At 39.4% G+C, this 20,321-nt stretch overlaps 1 protein-coding gene across 19 annotated transcripts in view; it reads right to left on the reverse strand.

Annotated features, from left to right (window-relative positions):
• The window catches only part of SGCE (sarcoglycan epsilon), a 66,991-nt gene extending 46,728 nt beyond the window's left edge, over nt 1-20,263 (reverse strand). For 8 of the 19 annotated variants that reach the window (XM_070265681.1, XM_070265680.1, XM_023639208.2 and 5 more), the window contains exons 1-2: nt 19,978-20,206; nt 4,222-4,329 (exon numbers count right to left, since the gene is read on the reverse strand). In XM_070265681.1, the coding sequence (XP_070121782.1) occupies nt 4,222-4,329; nt 19,978-20,086 (217 nt within the window). In that variant the 5' untranslated portion in view covers nt 20,087-20,206. Of the gene's footprint in view, nt 1-898; nt 1,015-4,221; nt 4,330-6,959; nt 7,063-19,977 lie in introns of those variants that run through there. The other 11 variants (XM_070265686.1, XM_070265682.1, XM_005609223.4 and 8 more) reach the window with 9 other exon arrangements.
• Nucleotides 20,264-20,321: the final 58 nt, after the last annotated feature.

The following is a 20,321-nucleotide window of genomic DNA, read 5'->3' on the forward strand; positions in this document are numbered from 1 at the left end:
ACAGGGAAGGCATTAAATTGCCTCTTTAAACTTCATTCCTCTAAGAGATATGACTACTTTTCTTTATGTGAGGCACAAAAGAAACCAATACTTGGATCTTTTTCTACCAAAAGCATAAGGGATTCTTCATGAGACTTTTTCCCTCCAACAGAAGGCACTTACCGAAACCATTTTTCTAAACTGGAGTTAACTATTTTGATTTTCCATATGAAGATAACATGTATTTGTTTTATTTTGTTGTTTTTGTCTTAAATGTCAGTTGGGAGGTGGTTGCAAATCATTGTCAACTGGTGATCAATAAACTTAGTCTCCTAGAATGCTGCAGCTGAAAAGGGCTTTAGACGCCATCCTGTCTGGGCATGCCAAATATCCTTCTTTACTGAGAGAGACATCATAGCATTACTTCCTATGTGGACATGGCCTCGCATTCTACTCAACCCAGAACTTCTGATGGATACTACCAACTGGAGTTGGCACACATTTGCTCTCCTGTAGAGTTCAGCCCTTCATTTTATAGACAACAAAACTGAACCCAGAGGGACTAAGTGACAGGTTCAAGCCTATGGGACTAGGAAAAGGAACAGCCAGGACTTGAACCAGGGAGTCATATGGAGTCATATATTTTGTTCATTTGAAAACATAAGGTAACACACTCGGTGGCTGTACATTATATTATTACAACCCACCACAGAGAGCTAATTATGTGGCATAACGCCTTAACTTTCTTAATTATCTCTCCTGTTTTATGATGAACCAGAATTTGACCAGGTAATCCAAGTTCATTCTATCATTTCATGAAGTTATCCTCATTACACTGCACCATTGGAAGAAGTGAGTTGACAATCACAATTTCAAGAAAAAACAAACCTGAACATTTTTTTTAAAGAAAGAAACAAACCTGAAGTTTAGAAGGAGACATTCCAGCCCTCACAGCCAGAGCCTGGAAGGAGAAACACATCTCTGGTAGACGATCTTTTGCAGTCCCGGAACTTCGTGATCCTTCCTCCTGACTTTGCCGCCTTTCAGAGGCAAAGGAGCACACATATTTTCAGGCCTGGGGATACGCCCGGCTCCTCCCCAACTACAGAGGGAAAAAAGCCACCTAGAGAGAGATTTCTATCTTCAGGCCATGTTGTCCCTTGACTGTCAGTGAGCTAAGGAGGAGCCTCCTTTAAGATGGCAGAAGAGAATTCTACCAAATTATTCAGAGTACATATTACTTCAATCCCATGAATGTCCAATTAAAGTTTAACATTTAAGTTGAAAACAATTAGCAAATCAAGACATAATCACTTTGACTTTCTCTTTCTTTGGTTTTTAGGAAAAAAGCAATGAAAGTTTATCAGTAAACCTAAGGATAACTCATTCTAGAATGTGAGTTGTTCTAAGAAAGGAGAATTTGAAGATGTTTATTTAAATGAAGTATATAAAGGAGTAATGTAAAGGCTTATTTTCTTTTTATTTAAATTATTCCAGAGGTAAATTTTAAGTTCCTCTACCCCTTTCCCAGGAAAAAGAAAAGAGTCCATGTTTAGAGTGCTCCTTATGATTTTTCTAACTATTTAATATATGTCAAGGTAGAATGATACCAAATATGTTGGTCTAAGACATTCTAAATTCCTTAAAATCCTATTTACAGAAGAGGCACCATCCCACTGCTAAAGTTAGATTTAAAACATAATTTAAGATGAAAGTTACACAAAAAATACAATTCTAAATTTATTTTACTATATAAATGCTCTTATAATCTTTTGTGCTCTCTTGAAATTATCAGAAAGATATGACTGGTATTTATGGTCAAGAACTTCTCAGTGGCCAGCCCGGTGGCACGGCAGCTAAGTTCAGACGTTTTGCTTCTCGGCAGTCTGGGGTTCGCCGGTTCGGATCCCAGGTGCGGACATGGCACCACTTGGCAAAAGCCATGCTGTGCTAGGCGTCCCACGTATAAATAAGAGGAAGATGGGCACGGATGTTAGCTCAGGGCCAGTCTTCCTCAGCAAAAAGAGGAGGATTGGCAGTAGTTAGCTCAGGGCTAATCTTCCTCCAAAAACAAAAAGAACTTCTCAAAGAACATCTGATATCTGAGATAGCGTTTAATATGGCCTTGCTATATAAGCTACCAGAAAAAATTCTCTTCATATAGTTGATGAAACTTATTACTCTCTGTATAAGATATTTTGATAATACAGAACTATAATGATAGGATTTAAATTGGATGAGGAAACCAGGAAGGCAGAATCTAAAGGATGAACTCAAGAGAAACTCAAAGGATGAACTGAGGAAAGAAGAGAAGGTGGTAACCTGAACTGGTTACCTGAGTAGATTCAAGATGTATTAATCATTTCTATTTTTAGAACTACCGTTACTGCTCAGGTTCCAAGGAGAAAATCAGCTTGAGGTCCAACGGGAGCATGAAGTTTGAAACAGGAAGAGACAAGTATCTCTTGGAGATTCTAGAAAATGCTGTATGTAAGGGTCTTGGAATAGCGCATTTCACTAAGAAAAGCACCGCATTAAATGATTCAACTGAGCTTAACAGCTGGTTAGAGTACCTTTCTGGCAAATCAAATAGGAAATGGAGGGACATGATCAAAGAGGACAGAAATTCTAGGGATCAAAGTTAAAGAGAAGAAACTGAAGAAAAGGGAAAGGATGACTGCAATTTAGGGCAAAATGGTGTGAAGCCCAGGGGAAGAGTCTTTGGCGACCTCGTGTGGGGAACCAGGGATCAAGGCAGGTCCCAAGTCCTTGGGAGATGACAAAGCAGAAGGACACTGAAGATGGCAACACTGAAGGCCATCTGGGGCCCATAACGAGAAAGACTAGAAAACGGGAAGAGTGGATGTGCCGAAAAAGCTGAAGGTCCTCAGTTTGATTAAGGAACCAGCCAGACAAGGACAGTTAGGGGTGATTCCTGTCAGGGAACCTGGGAGAATCCCTCGAGAATATCTAAGAAGGGTGAGGAGAAAGGACTATAGGATGATGGGCTTAGGTCCTGGAACAAGTGCTTCTAGTGCTTTTTAAACCAAATTTTTGTGATCTTTCATGGGAAGGTAGTGTTATAAAAACCTGTTTTCTTATAGATATTAGCAGTGAACATTCCTTAAAAATGCAAAGGTGTTTGTGGGTTTGTTTCAAAGACAGCAGAGTAGAAGAGATGTCGGGGTCCTTTGTTCTATTGTGAAACAGATCTGGGAGTAGAAGATTCCAGTTGAGGAATAATTTGGTGCTAGCTGGAAAAAAGTTAGTGACCCCAACTTCAGGGATGTATGAAGAGAATGAGATAAGCCACAATCCCTCCTCTAAGGCACCCAGGAGGTTTCATCTGGCAGTAAGGCCATGTTATCAATGTTCTTTTAGAAAGATTTTTAAATTGTTATTTTTATAGACACTTCAGTTGCCCCAAAGTTATGGAAACTAGGCTACTATTCTGCTAATGGTCATGACCACACGTAGCCAAAATTTTGTGTGTGTGTATGTGTGATGGTGTGGGGCGAGGGGGATCATAAAAGCAGCTAATCAAGAAATATTAAATAAAAGCTTATTATGATAATTGATATTTTGAAAACAACCAATCCTTTGGTTATTAAGTAAGTCTTTTTTTCCCTGATGAAATGCATTATTTCAAAGGTCTGGCATATTGCTAATGGACACATTTATAGATAGGGAAGGAAAATTTAGACGGAACAATCAATCATTCAAAGGTCAGGTCATCTTTTCAACAGAAAACAAATGCCATCTAATTATTTAATAGCAAAACACATCAATTTGGTTTTGCAACAAAAATCATCCACAATTAGCCCAAATATTTTATGACTATTTTTCTAAGGTTATATAAATACTGTTTTAAAATGATTTATGTTAAATGTACTTCTTAATGTTTTTCAATGTTATAAATAAGTTGTTATAATATCTACACTGGGACAATTTTTATAAGTAGCAAGCTAGTGACTGGATAAGGGGCAACGATAGGTTAAAAACAAGAATTATTTTTAGTTTTTAATAAAGTCAAAACTACAGCAAAGGAAAAAACTTGGAAAATAGCAGATTACGAACACAGAGGATCACGAGTTTTAGAAGATTAGGAAAACAAAATGTGATTTTTTCAGATTAACTTATCAAAAAAAAAATCCACATGAGACTACAAAAGCAAAAAGAATATTGGAAGCGGACATTTAATTGACTCCCCAAAAGGGATTTAGATTTACAGCCTAAACTCACCATCTTTCTTCCCAGCAGTCATTTTTCTGCTGATAATAAAACTGTTGGCCTGTTTGGTCTTCCAGTTAACTGTTCCATTTATGCCATCAGCACAGCTTAATAAAAATGCTTTTCAAAATAAAACAAATGCATAAAAAATAAAATTAATGTCAAATTAAATGACTTTCACAGATCACCTACTATTAACTGGAATCAGATTCCTCTAGCCCAGCTAGCTGTTTAACTCCATTCAATAAATACTTGCTGCATGTCAATACAAGGAATATATGGGGATAGAAGGTAAACAAGACACAGTTCCTGCCCGTGAAGGAGCTTACAATCTATAGGGATTGATAATTCATGAACAGGTATATGTAATATATAATATAGTATATATGCAATGACTACACACACAATAGTAGAAAGCATAAGTGCTTAAGTGCTACAAAAACACTGAGAGGGAGAGCAATTATCCCTGGCTAGGAATGTTGCGATAAGTTTAAAGTGTCTTAAATTCAGTTGAGTTTTGGAGATATTACACTGGCAGCAATGAACAGAATCGGGGTTAGGGGATTTAGGGGATGCTAACTAAGGGCTATCTCTGGAGTGCAGGATAGCAGTCAGCTCATAAATCACAGTTGAAGCGAAAGGAAAGGAAAGGTGGGGCCAGTTACAAGACACCATGGAGATAATACTGCCAGTGCTTTACAAATTGCTGGATGTGGGCTAAAAGGAGAATCAAATGGCTTTAAATTTTTGATCCAGAATGACACAGAACAGTGATACATTAGGAACCCCCTAAAAAGAAGTCAATTTCAGGAGAAAGATGATAAATTTAATTTGGGATATGTTAAATGCAGGGTACTAGATGAATACCCAGGTAAAAGCACCTAAGAGGAAGATGGAAATAGAGCTCTGGTTTGTAAGACAATCTAATGGGGCTTCAGGTGCAGACATGAAGTTCACCCCCAGAGAAATGACTGCTGAAGCCACAGCCCCAGTGCAATTCCTTAAAAAGATCATGCTCTCGGATAACATGTAGTAGGTGCTCAAGCACAAAGTAATCTGAAGAAGAGATACATTCACGTTTTGACCCATTTGTCTACCCTATTTCCCATCATCCAAACTACCAATCTTACTGCTTACTCTCCTACTTTTCATCTTTACCATTCAGACTTGATGTGTGGGCACCTTTTTCCTAACTACAACATTGGGTCGCCTTCTCATTCTCCCTTCTTCTAGCCATCTCAGGTATGTTCCCTCTGGGTTCAGCTCAGTCCAAGAATCCCCCGGGTGTACACCATAGTTTTGTCCTAGCTTCCGGAGCTGAAATAGAGCATGAAGAATGCATAAAAAGTGGAAGGGACAGCAAAGGCAGAAAAACATGTTAATGCATTTACATAACAAAAGCAGCGGATGATTCGGCAAAGAAATAAGAGACAGGGCAGTCAGAGAGGTGGGACAACTGAGCCTGAAGTGACACATATATATGTCAATGGAAGAATGTCAAGAAAGAGAGTGTGATCAACATCCTCACCTACTGTGAAAAGGTCAGAGGATGAGAGCTTAGAACACATTGCTAGAGTGAAAAGTGAGAAGTTACTGGTGACTTCCTGAAAGCGGAGTTCCAATAAATTGGTGAGAATAGAAGCCAAACTGCAAAATGTCAAGATATAGAAGCAGCAAATACAGTTAATCTTTCAAAAACATTGGCTGGAATAGGGGAACAAAGAGATAAAATGATATGACAGACTGAAGGGTAGCAAGGCGGAGAGAAGTGTGGGTTACTTTAGTGTGGCGAAACAGATTTTCTTCACATGCTGGGGAAGAGACACATGGAGAGAGAGAGAGACTGAAAATACAAAGGAGCATAATCGATGAGACACAATCCAAGAAAAACTAGAATGGGTGGGACCAAGCATATACAAGTAAAGAAAATACTTCATCAATCAGAAAGGAAGGCCAAGTGAAGATAAACACATATTGGGGTACAGGAAACAATGTTGACAGGGCTCCTCACTTCAGTAAATCAGAGAGGGAATGTATACCTGCTTTTAAAACTGAATTTTGAGTAAAATTCTGAACTTAAACTAAATTATGAGAAATAAGTTCCCTTCCAAAATGAAAAAGGAATACAATTCAACACCTAAGTTACTAAAAACAAACAAACAAGCAAAGAAAAGCTCAGGTGATCATTTCCGTGATACCTGGGAGTGGAAATCAAAGGCCCTAGCACCGCAAGCAAATAAATGACTTGGTTGGTATTCAATTTTTAAAATATATAAACTTGAGTGTATCAATTTTATATCAGCTAAAAGACTAATCTTATGGATGATTTGCCTAATAAATGGTTGATTCACTTAATAGCTGAAATTATATCCTTTTAAATCTAGATGAAAAATACAGTAGTCATTTTCTAAATAATTTAAGCTAACATAGGATCAGAAATGTTTATAGTCTCTTGTGGCAAAACACCCTGTCTCCCAGGGTTCTCCTGATTGCTGGACACCAAAGACAACATGCTGGTTACATAAGCTGGCAAGCTCTCTAAAAATACATATTCACAGGCACCCCAAAAAATACATTAAAAATTTCAAAACATATTCATGACTCCACCACGGAGAGTCTACACAGATGGCTTACATAATTTCATCAGGTGATTCTCATACACAAACATGAACTCGAGAAGACCTAGAGAACCCAAGGGTATACAGGACGTTCAAGTGAGTCACATCACATGTGCCAAATGTAAGACTGACCTTAGAACTGAAAACCTCATCCACTTGTGCCCCCAACTGGCCCACAGATACAGTCAACTTGCAAGAACATGTAAGTCACTGCTGGACAGTGGGAAGTCCCAACCTAGAAAGACAGGAAGCAGGTGGCCAAATTCTTCTCTACAACTTTCCAAAGAACAATGTATACACATGGATCTGACAAGCAACATTTAGATTTAAACCCATCACATCACCTGGTCCTGAGCAAGGTGCTTTCATAGATATTGCCTAGGTCAATCCTTACAAAACCAACCGAATCTATTAATGTGTTTGAAGATTACAGAGGCTTGATCTTAAAGCAAAGTGGAGTAAATCCTGTAGGCAAGCAGGTACTCTTTAGAATTCTCCACCTCCATGGATTGGGGAGTTACCATAAAGAAAGAATGGTATGAGTGTCCAGACAGCATCCCTTTTGTTCCGTCCTTTATTCTAGTCCAGTGGTTCTCAGACTATTTTGTGCATAAGAATTATTGTTCAGAGTTACACACACAAAACTACAGATTGTACTTTATGGGATTTTAATGGATTTACTAGGATAACTTAAGTCTATGGGTTTTTTTTGTCTTACACTCTGGCTTTTAGAATCTGACTAACCCCACACAAGATTTAACACCACTACAAGTCCTTGCCGAGTGAACCAACATATTACTGCTCATACTTCCAAGGGCTTTTACAGGATTCATAAGAAAAATTTGACTGGTGCTTCAATTGTTAAAAAATAGAGGGAGGGTAAAACAGGTTAAACACATCCCCCAGATATCACTCTATTTTAGGCCAGCCTTGCTTTGCCTATATTCATTTTTTAAAAGTTCATATTGATCCATCTAAAGTCTTACTTTGACCACAGAAGATTGAAGTCCAAAAAATCTAAATAAAAAGACAACTTTTTACGGCTCAAATTGCCAGACATTTGTCACTAAAGGCAAGGCACAATGCCACAGACGGTGTGTCTGCTTAAACATTCCAGTCCCACACCTCGAGGGAGAAATCTCAATCACTCACACGGAAACAGCTATTTGTTTCTAATTGTGTTCCCAACACCATAGATCCACTCAACTCACTTCTTGTATAGAAAATTATAGAAATCTGTACACTGACAACTGCAGAATACTTACTGAAAAAAGCCAGTAAAGTTTGATTTTTCATTAGAAAAGGACCAAAGCATTTTTTTCCTATGAGAACAAATATAATTAGTCAGGATGGGAAAATATGACTCAACTAAAAAAATAACTATTCTATACATAGCTTTTCGAGATTAAATCTAATGTGTAAAAAAATGTCAACTTGTATAGACTGGTTCTTGGACTCCTTCCAAAGATAATGGACCATCCTCAGAAATCTTGAGAGGAACTCCACTGTGCTCACTGGGTCCATGATAATCTATGCTACAATTGCACCTGGATGTGATTTTTGCTCTAACTCATAAACACAAAAGCACAGAATAATATGCATACTGCATTTACACAGCCCAAACTAAGAAGACATTCACCTAATCGGCTAGCATATCAAGGTATACAATTTAACCAATTGCTCAATGCTCCCTCTCAAAAATCATCAAAGCCTGAATTAATCCAAAGGTGGCTGGCATGCCCTTAAACTCCCTAGAAACCATACAATACTTGCCTGTCTTCAGAGTCCATGACTCGTTCTGAGTCTTGTAGCAGCGTGTCTACACGTCATCTGACCTGGGGCAAGCACTTTCTGAAGACACAGTACTCTTTCCCAAACCTGAATAATTTGCTGACTAGGGGAGGAGGGGTCTGCTATTTAATAAAAGCAACTGAAGAGCTGTGAATGGTGACTGACTGCTGATGAGCTAATCAGAATGTCAAGGGATAGAAATAATAAATAATAACTTACTCCAACATCACTGTCTAAGTAAACAGCAGGATGTGCCAAATGATATTTAATCTGATTAACACACTCACCGTAGAACCAAACTGTCCAGTCTTTCTCTGTCCACTCTTTTCTGTCTGTTTTGCTATTTTCCTCAAAGGGGACACAGACTTTGGTTCCATAAATTGGATATATAACTCATGTCCCCTACCTCTCTTCCTTTCTCTTACCAGTCCCCATGTCACTATGTCACTCCTTTGCTTCTCTATTTTCTCTATATGCAACTATCCTTGATACTTTTTAAATTGTCTCTTACATTGAAATATTGTTTTTCACATTTTTCTCTCTAAAAAACTTCAGTTGGCACTATCATTAGTTACCATGCTCGAAGTGCTGAGCGCGAGGCACTGCATTAAGGGTTTCATACATGTTAACTGATTTCATCCTCACATCAAAAACTACAGGAAGTAGGTACTATTAGCTCCATTTTACAATGAGGATACGAAGTTTTACGACTCCAGGACATATGTTTAGTAAGGGGCAGAGTTGGATTTTGAACCCATTTCCTGGCTAGTTGCAAAGTCCGTGTCATCTACTTGTCAAAACTACCCACAAACAGTTAAATGAGAAAGCAACAGTTAAATGAGAAAGCAATCTGTAAACTATATATTTTTAATGTAATTTGAGATATTATTATTATTACTAATAGGTCATCTTCAACTTATTTTTGTTTCTAGAAAAAATAAATTGCCCCTGACTGATGGATTAGAAATGGCCAGCAATGAGGCAATGCCCACAGAAATTAACCCCATGCGTTATTTGCACACACACAAACAATTCATTAAAATAAGAAAGCTAAAAAGTAAATTGGAACCCATGGAGAAAAAAAGGCTTTGCTGAGGACTGTCCACCCCAGCCTCTGAAGGGAGTCAGGAAAAGATAGTCCCAAGAAAAGTGTAACAGCAAGACTTCAAACCAAGAATACCAGAATAAGAAGCCTCCAAACGTCATTAAAACAGAAGAGCCTGGCAGGGCAGAACATAAGTAATTATTTAATATAATCTAAAATTATTAAAGTTTTATAATTTTACCATAAGCTAGGTAAGATATGAGACTGTAGGGTGAAATAAAATTGGAGTACATAAATGCAGTGTTTAACATCAGAGTCTCTGGAGACCGAGGGCCCGGGTTCAAATCCCAGCTTCTGTCCGCTGAGCAAGTCATTCACCTTCTCTGTGCCTCGGCTTTCTCGTCTGGCAGTGACAGAACAGCACCCACTTCATAGAGACACTGTGAGTATTAAACGAGACAATACACTTAAAACCCTCGGAAGAGTGCTTAGCACATAATGATGTTCTCAAAAATTGTGAGCTATTACTACATTTAATCTTCAACTAAGATGAAGAAAATTTCAGGTTTCTTTAAATATAATTTTTTTAAAAACTAGACGTTCAAATGAAAAAATTCTTGCCACTACAGTTGGCATTATGGAATATAGCCCTCTCTTTTTTGTTTTCATGGTCATGAGACACATGAAAAATAGTAATATTTCTATGGCAGAGTGGAATAAACACTGCAAGCTGCTCACGAGCCGGGGCTCCAAGCACCCCAAACTCCACGTGGCATCTCAGCAAGTCTTCACTCCAGCACTGGCCAAGGCGCTCCGGTTGAGAGCGGCAGTTTAACCCTTTTGAGGAAAGCCAGCTGTACTTAAGAAGTGAGTTATATTGACATTTGTACTCTCTGACTCTCATAAACTCTTAACTATTTATTCTGAGGAAACAAAGCAACAAAAGCAAAAACTGCATGGGCACAAGACTTAACTTTGCATTGCACATATCAAAATTGGGGGGAAAATTAAATGTCTAATAAAAAAACTAGCTTGATAGAATCGCTAAAGGAGAAGGGAGCATTAGCCACTTCTCTTGGTAGTTTTACTGCTTTGCTCAAATAGCCCGACCAAAGCATATAGTGGGGTTGGTTTCTACTGCCCAGAAACGGTACTGTCTGCGTTCTATCTTAGAAATATTGGACGAATAAGGAGCACCAGTGGAACCCTTAACAAAAGGGATACACAATATATGCAGCAGTCATATGCATCATTACAATTTAATGTCCTCATCTGCAAAATGTTGGACTGTTTTGACAATAAAATTAGTGAAAGGCAGAATACGAAATCGTACATAGACTATGTGAAATCTGGGGGAATAGTGCAATCTAGTGGAAAAGGAATAAAAGGCAAAGTGTAAGAGCTACTCGGTTAGAGAAGCAAACCTGTAGGAAAAAATTCTGTTCACAAGAAAAACTGTAATAACGTTTACAAGATTTTCCAATTTAGAAACCTCTGAAAGAGAAATACTCTCATACTGGTGTTTACTAGAAACCGTTATTATAGAAGCCATACATTTTCATTGTAATACACTCAAATAGTATACCCAGGAGGGTACAAAATACAAAAGTTTCCTCTCACATATTCATGGCCATTTCTCCAATGCCACTGCCTAGGGTATCCACTCTTAACAGTCTTTGCTTCTTTCCATATTCTGTGCATATGCACACATATGTTTGTGCACATATACAAGGATACTCACACCATGCTCTTTTTCACATAAGCGATCACACTTTTTTCACTTAGCATATATCTTGAACATGTTTACATGATATGACATTTAAAGTTACATAGCTTTGTGTTGTATGGCTCAACCATAATTTACTTATGGTCACCTTGAACTCAGCCTGTCCGAACTAAGACTCCTGATCTTTCCTTTAAAGTCTGGTCCTCTTCTAGCATTCCCCATCCCGTGAATGGCGCCACCGCTTATTCTCGTGAATATGACAGAAATCGAGAAATTATCCTTGACATCTCCTCCTGCCAATCTCTACCCCAAATTCAATCTACAACACACTCCTTTAGTTGTTTATCCCTCCAAATGTCCCTTCTATCTTCTTCTCCTCATCACACCCTAACCCAGAGGCCATCATCTCCGTTCTGGATTACTGAAGAACCCTTCGACCTGGTCTGCGGCAACCCATTCAGACCCCTCCAACTCTTTCTTCACAAAGCAGCTAAAGCGATCTTTTCGAAATGCAAATCTGACCATGTCGACTTAAACCCCTCCAAAGACTTCCCATTGGTTTTAGGATACAGTACACTCTTCAAGGTGGTCAAACAGGTCCTGCAAAATTTGCTCCCTGACCTCTTATCTAGCTTCCTTTTATATTGTGCTCCCCTTCTCTCTCGGTTCCAACCTCACTGGACTTCTTCCAGCACCTTCTATTTGCCATGTCAACCTGCCCCAGGGCTTCTACAGAGTTCCTCCTTTTACCTCAGATACACCTTCCCTCTTCTCCTCACTAACACTGACACATCCTTCAGATCTCAGTACTTCCTCAGAGAAGCCTTCCTTAATTCCTCTGTCTGGCCAAATCCCCTACTTAGAAATTCTAGTAGTGTTTGTATGCTTACCATAGTTCTAAAGGCACATTTATATGTGCGATTATTTGATTAATCCTTGTCAACCCCACTAACGTAAAAGTTCCATGACAGCTGGGACCGGATATTCCCCAGCATCGAACACGGAGTCTCAGAACCAGTTGACACCCAAAAAGTAAAGGAATAAAAGAATTGTTAGTTAATAAAGATGACCACTATTTTTTCTAGTTTTTCATTGTTACTATCACTACTACAGTAAACATCCTTATACTTTTATCTTTAAGCACTTTCATGAGTCTATCTGTAAGCTGAACTCCTGGAAGAAAACGGCTAGACAGAAAACCGCGTACACTGTACATTTTGATAAGCACATGTAGCGACCTGCTCTGTTTCCACTTCTGCGGGACTGGTCTTTGACTGGAACCAACTCTACAGCTACAGAAAATGAAAGATATTAAAGGCGCTACATTGATTAAGTGTTTCAGAGGAGAGAAAAGCCAATGTAATTTCACCACACAGCAAGAAACACCAATTTGCTAAGGAGGAAAAAAATAAACAAAAAACCTTGGGGCTAATGTTTTCTTTTCTTCTGCATTCCAAGGTAAAAGATCAACTTTACTTCTATGCCTCGTGCATAAGAAAGCGGGGACCAAAACGGACTGAAATGTTTCACCGTAACCCGCTATAAGAAAATTAACTGTGAGTTCTTCTTTCAAATTCCTAGTGAACCCCAAATCTCCATAATAATCAAGTGGTGACCAGATGAATGAGCGAAAAGCTAGAGAATGGGAAAGAATCTACAGTGGAGCTGCCGAACTCCTAAACATTTTTGAAATGACCAGCTTCATTTGTGAGCAAAGAAAAAGTCTGCCTTCCATGTCACAACAGATGCCGTGGCGATTCCTGTGGTACAGACTGCCAGGGATCTATTCTAAAAATCTGATTAGTCCAAGGCAATTAAGTAGGAAGTGAGATGTGCTAAAGATGAGTGCTTTTTAAGTAACAGAACACATTTAAACAGCTATTGCATAAACATTGCACGAAATTTCTCAGATGGAGATAAAAATAAAAATCCTACCAAAGGGACCCAAGAAGAAAACAGCACTTTAGTTTTACTAACTTATTAATTTTTTCAACAACATTAATAATCATGCCAGCAACTCATGTTTTGAGACCACCTATTTATTTTTGGAGATAACTTCTTAAAGTTTTACAATTGAAACACTGGGGATCATCTACCTCCCAAGCCCAGCAGCAGGAGCAAGCATTGCCTTCAAGGAACTGGAAGGAGCCAACTGCGGAGCAGGTGAGCGAGCGTTGACAAGCCAGAAGCTCATCTCTGAGCATTTCTCTCTCGGAAATGTGAGCTCAGCCCCAGGAATGCCTGTGGCATCTTCAACAACTGGGAAGCAAGCCATCACAAGCTGCCCCGTGCATTATTACAATCCCACAAAAGTGCACGGCACTTTCAAAAAAGAGAAAATAAGGAGAGGAAAACTTGTCCAACATTAAACAGTCTTCACACCGTCAGAGTTAGAGCAACCACATTTCTGACTTAACAATTTGAGTGAAAGAGAAAGTTTTGGGTGTGGGACAAAGAGGCAGGAGTGAAAGCAGCAGGGAAAAGTTGGTTAAAAAAAATGACTGAAGAATGTTCTCTTCTTTCTTTACTTTTCTCATCAGAGTCTCCCTTAGTTTTCAAGGCTCCAGGGCATAAAAATAGTTTCTGTGGAGTCAGATATGTTACAGGTTATCACTCCTCGGAAGGAGGGTCCGGTGTGCTACTCACAAAGTAATTTTGAGCAATCACATTTTCAAAGCTAGATAAGGTAATCAAAATAAACAATAACAGGCAGATGGAGAGGAAAGAAAAATGTGCCCCAAGACGTGTGAGACACTAAGACTGTGCCTCTGAGGCAGTGAGAAAGCAGCCTAAGCTGAAACTGAGAGAAATTAAAAGAGGACAGGGTCAGAAGCTAGTTTTGATTGAAAGGTTTTACTTTCTGTTGAAAAGCTACACATTGTAACTGTAAATATCACAAGGACATATAAGAGGGGTGAAAAACTGCACAGAGAGAACTGCCCCACATTTCCCCCTGGGGAAGAGGAGCCAGCAGCTGAGGGTTGAGTTGTCCTGGACCAGCAGCCAGCAGCAGCCTAGTCCCCTGCACCCTGGGCCCCCCAGCAACCATGGCCACTCGGCCGGAGAAACTGCTCCCAGCGACCAAGAAACACCAGGAAAGGACTCACTCTAGCAAGCAAAGCAAAGGCCAGAAGACTCTGCAGGGGGAAAACATCTTTAATTCTCTTCTCAGATTTTCATGTTTGAAATGGAATGAGAAGGGAAGAAGGAATGTGTGAAATTGCCCTGTTGCAGCTATTTTCAAGTTGTAAGAGATCAACTTGCAACACATAGGACTATTCTTTTCAGATAGTTTATCAGAAAACATAAAATGTTTCTATTATCTTTGTTGTCCTACACTAAAATGTTATCATGACCTTCAAATTAAATATTCATTGCAAGAAAGGTGAATATTTCTGATATTTTAAAAGAATAGACCAAATAAAGGTGTGAAGTTGATTCCCTGGCTGAGCTGCACGAACTGTTAGAAAGTCTCCTGTTGAAATCCATCTCTACCTTTCACCCACTGATGCTTGCTTTGCTTTCCGAAGCAAACAGAAGAGAGTTTATGCCTACTTTTAGTTTTCAAGCTAAACATTTCCAGACCCTTTGAAGATACCTCCTATGACGGGATTGCCAGACCCCTTACCATCCCGATGGACTGTTCTGGAAGTTGTCTAATTTGTCAACATCTCTCGTTAAATGTGACAGCCAGAAAGGGACACAATACTACAGATGTGGTTAATTAGAGCAGGGTACTATTAATTTTTGTGACATATGGACATTATATCACCAGAATCTAAATTTGATTTTTTTTGCAGCCACATCATACCACTGATTGATATCAACTTTCTTTTTCCTCAAAAATTGCCACTATATAAAGTCACCTCCTTCCTTACACACTAATGAATTATGATGCATTTACTGCTATAAAATACCTTTTTGCATAGCACTGCAGCTATTTAAACCATGTAAACTCTAAATCCTGTTATCTTTGTAACAGTTATCCCTTTTCAAGGCTTCTATGGATTTTAAAGCAAGCATCCTAGATCTTCATGGAAGTCATTCATAAAAATGTTGAAGAAGAGAAGACCCAGGGCAAAGGCTCATGATCCTTGACCAGGGACCACTCCCGGACCCAAACCCAGGACCCCACACACCTGGCGGGTGCTGGTTCAGCCTGCCTCACGCTCACAAAGCAATCCTGCTAGTCTCCACATCACCTCACACACAAGAGCATCCTGAAGCCTTGACAAATGCTTGGCTGAAAACAAGATTCACTTATCTTTCAAAACAAAGTGTAAAAAACCTACACATATTAAAATTATAGTCATGTAAAAATATATATCCACACGGAACAAAGAATAGAAGGGAAGGAGCAGCAATGGAAATGTTTGTTCTAGTGTCAGACGATGGAGATTATTTTTAATTTAATACTGTCTTTACTACAGGTACATTGTTTAAAAAATTAAAGAACCAGAATTTTTCTTAGAAAGAATTTCGCTTGGAAGCAGTTCACGTGAAATGGCTGTAAGACCATTGAGGTTCTATCAGATCCTACCAACCTGAAAACTCCAACCAGAAAAAGATTCATTTGAAAAGACTTGTTGCTACTTACAAACATCAGCTTCTTTTTTTGAATTTGGCATTGCTGCTTTCGGCTTAATATTTCTGGAAATTAGGGAGACAGCAGACTGGAGAAGTCAAGCCTGCAGTTTAGAAAAACCTGGATATTTTGCACGTGTGTGTGTGTGTGTGTGTGTGTTTGTGTCTGTCTGTCCATGTCTGTCTGTCTGTCTTGTCAGTTTCTATCTCGGCTGGAAAGGGTGGAAAGAACAAAAAACCATCATGTTAATATTTCTGTGAAGCTCTGGACTAAAACAGAGCTTCAGCTTAAGAATCTCTAATGGACACACAAACTCCTATGATCTATTCACCTAGACTCCTTTTTTACACTAAAAGTAGGAAATAAGATCAGCAACAGAATCTGCACTTTGGGGCTTAGAACTGAAGTAAGGGTAAGTTTTAAGAAAAGGGGGTCAGAGAGAGTAAGTGCAAACAGTGAAAAAGAAAAAGAAACAAAGTGGCTGGTTATTCTGGAGAAAATGTGATCTATAAATACTGCACTTATTAGAATCCAAAGAATCTGAATACTTGAGAATTTTTTAACATGTCAGGGTTTCTTCACAGCTTCAGCATTTTGTTTAGAGCATGGTTTTCATCCGTGGAAAACCAGTGTTAGAACCTGGATACATGCTATCTTTCTCTCTTTGAGGTTGTCTCTCCCCAAGTTTTCTCTGCTGCTATCCTTTGCTATTTTCAACGTCTGAGAGACAAGTGAAAATTCTACTTTCCTTAGAAATACAATTTGTCCACTGTACTAAAAGTTAAGCTAAATATGAGAGGTAAATCATCAGCTTTGAGATTTATGGCAAACTTATAATAAATGGAGAAAATGATCAATTACTAAGTCCAGTCAGTATGTGACAACTGTCACTTTGCTTAGAAATAAATTTTCCCTACCATCTTAAAAGTCAAGCCAAACGCATGTGGTAAATCAGCACGTTCACACATCCCTGGCAAATCAGCATTTAAAACAGATAAAATCTCCAATTAGAGAGTCCAATGATTATTTAACAAGTGAAAATTCCACTTTGTTTTGAAATACAATTTTCCTCCCACCTGAGAAATTAAGCTCAGTAAGTGAGGTAGATCAACACCTTCACGGATAAACAGCAAATTGTCATAAAACAGGTAAAACGTCCAAACAGAAAGTCTCGTTTATTATTTAACAAGTGAAAAGCCCACTTGTTTTTGAAGAGCAATTTTCTCACTACACTAGAAGTTCAACACAGGTGGTAAAAAAAAAAAAAACAGCTTCATAGATCCACACCAAATTCTCACAAAAATGGATTAAAATGTCCAAATACAATGCCCAGTTATTTGATAAAGTAAATAATGCACATTAGCACTTTTTGTTTTACATGTAGTCTCGTGCAAAATGTGTAAGAAATAGTCAACATTTGGGACAAATATCTGAGAAAATCCAAAATTCATTTATGATACTAACATCAAAAAGTGTTTAAAATTCTTCTCTATTAATTTTTGGGGCAGAAGGTTGGTTTGTAATGTTGTTTTGTGGTTTTAGATAATACAAAAATGTTATCTAAAGGGTTTGTCTATTAATGTATTTTGTTTTCATCTTCATATTTAGATAAAAAGTTTTATCAAAATTACTTATCTACTGATGTCGGGTTTTTTTCCTTGGAAAATTCTATTTCTAGGCAAAGTACAAATTATTTCTTATATAGAGGAACAACACAAGGAAATACACCAAAGTGATAACTACATGCATGTTAGAATAGTGAAATGAGAGGAAATTTCAGTTCTCTGGTTTAAAATATTTAAGTACTAATCTTCATTTAAATTTTTAATTAGAAAAAGTAATTAATATTATTTCCTTTAAAACAACTCTGCAAATTTAATGTCATTTGATAAAGTTCCTTGGAAAGAAAATAATGGACGAAAACTGATTTGATCCATTTTTAATTTTTAAAATTATATATATGTAACTCTATAAAAAAATATTATTTAAGTACATATTTACACATAGAGAAAGTCTGAAAAAGCGGACTCCATAATGCTTACGGAGGTTATCTCTAATGCTTACGGGGGTTATCTCAGGCTGAAGAGGTTACAGGTGATCTTGATTTTCTTCTCGATTTTTTTCCAGTTTTCTGGAATTTCTTTCCCATGGATTTTGAACAATGAATAGGAATTACTTTTATTATGATAAAAATAATACTAAAGCTGCTTTTCTTTTTTTACCAAAAAAATCCTGGTTAACATTTTGAAAAAAAAATTCAAATTGGTTCAAACTTTAAAGTGTTGGGATACATTTTTAAACGTCAATTTTCCCTACCATCTACACTGCTTTTTAACCTCACTTTTTAGACGAAGAATGTCTATCAGTTAAAGACTAGGTGAAGTAACTTTTCCGGACAAAAGAAAAAAAATGCTAAGAATTTGACAGCCTGGCAGTTACCAGAACAGTACGCTAAGAAACACAAGAAATCCTGAAATTAGTCTATCTTGCAGACAAGGGTGAATACTAAAGATTAAAAGGCACTTCTGAAAAGTTTAATTGTGTTCAACTTCCTAGAAAAATATCTTTCATTGTTGAAAATCTGCACTTCATTCACTCATCTATCTGAGGGTCCACCTCTTATTTCTGATAAAAAGTAAAACCTCAGTAAATGTGCCACAGTTTTGTTTATTCCTAGAAAGGCTCGCTTTAAGTGCGATCCCTGCCACTCTGCCACCTACAATGGGTAAATTCTTATTTATCCTCTAAGTATAAAATAATCTGTAGCCATGTTACTAAAACATGCCCAAGTTTAGCCTTCAAATACGCATGTGTCTCAGCCGTGTTTCTGGAACCTCACTCAGCTGTGGACAATTCGGTTTTCCATTTTAACTTAAACTTCTTTTACTAAGATTATCAACAGATTGTCCGTTTTCTCATCGCCTAATACTATGAGGCGCTTAAATGGAAATCCGTGTTGAGGCTTTTTTTTTTTTTTAGCATCCTTCCTCATCAGTATTTTAGAGTCTTCTAACTCACTGCAAGTAATTTTCTCTAACGTAAAATATGTATGTTTCTACGCATAAATACAGAGAGATGTTTGTGGCCGAATCTCGGCAACACGCTTGAAAGGATGAAACGTGCAGTTACCGTGACTAAATGTATTCGTTCTCCCTACAAGATTTAGAAAAACGTAACGTTGCGGGGAGAGCTAGGTCTCTGCGTAAACCTCGTAATCACCACCAAAAGGCCGTCGCTGGGAGCCTCCGAAGCCCGCCAAGCACACTCGAGGCATCCACAGCTGTTTTTAATTGTTTTTGCTTTCTCGAAACAGTGCACTTGGTGGGGCAAACGGTGCTGTTTGCAGCGTCCCTGGCTCCCAGCCGGGGTTAACCCTGACCTGAACGCCTGTTTAGCGGCCAGCAGTTCAGGATTCCGCTTCCCTGCTCGGTAAAACCTAAGAAAAACGGCGTTTCCGCCGCCAAGAAATGCGTTTAGGAAAAGGGGGAATTCGGTGTTTCAAATGTACATTTTTGTGTTCTCTCCCGATCGGATTCAAGGAGAGGAAAAAAAGATGTTTGTGTAGAAAGGGAGGCAGCTTGACATCCATTTCCTCTGGCTCGCCTCCCGGCCGCATTCGCGGGGGAAGGGGCCCCCCAGAAAAATGGGCAGCGACCCCCAGCTCTTTGCTGCAGAGATCGGGAGAGGTCCGCAACCCGGGCTGGGGCTGGGGGTGGGGTGGGGAATGGAAACTGGAGATGGAATTTCTGCGCGCTCTTGGCAGGGAGGGGCCCGCGGGGGCGCGGAGAAAAAAAGAAAAGGCCAGGGGTCAAGCCTCGGAAGGGACGCACAGGGCCCGGGAAGTGGGGTGCAGGGTTCCCTGGAGAAGGGGTGCAGTGGGGACGGAGGCAGCAAGAAGGGCTGACACCCGGAAAATGCGCCCGGGTACCCCAAACCCGGGCGGGGGATGGGGAGGCGGTGGCCTGTTGGCCCCAGGACCTCCCGTCGCGCGCGGGCCACTAACCTGTCAGCAAGAAGGTGCCAGTGGTCGCGGGGCTCATCCTGCGTGTCCCCCGACCCTGTCCCGTCCAAGCACAAGGGTCTCCCGGCTCCCACCACCGGGGCAATTGCATTCTTGGCCTGGCTAGGCCTGCCGTCCTCGATTCTCCCCTCCCCTCCCTTTCTTCTTTCCTCCCAGCTTGGCCAGTTCAGCATCAGCATCCTGCACCCCCTCCTTAATCCCGTACTCCCTCTAGCGGCGGGCCAGTGTAGCTTGGCCATCGCCCCCACCCCCATCCCCCAGCCCCTCCGCCCCCGCGCCCCCCGCCGCCCCCCTAACCCGCGGAGCACTCTGGGATTTGGCGCCCC

The sequence above is a fragment of the Equus caballus genome, chromosome 4 (genome assembly GCF_041296265.1).
Source record: "Equus caballus isolate H_3958 breed thoroughbred chromosome 4, TB-T2T, whole genome shotgun sequence".
Lineage (NCBI taxonomy): Eukaryota > Metazoa > Chordata > Mammalia > Perissodactyla > Equidae > Equus > Equus caballus.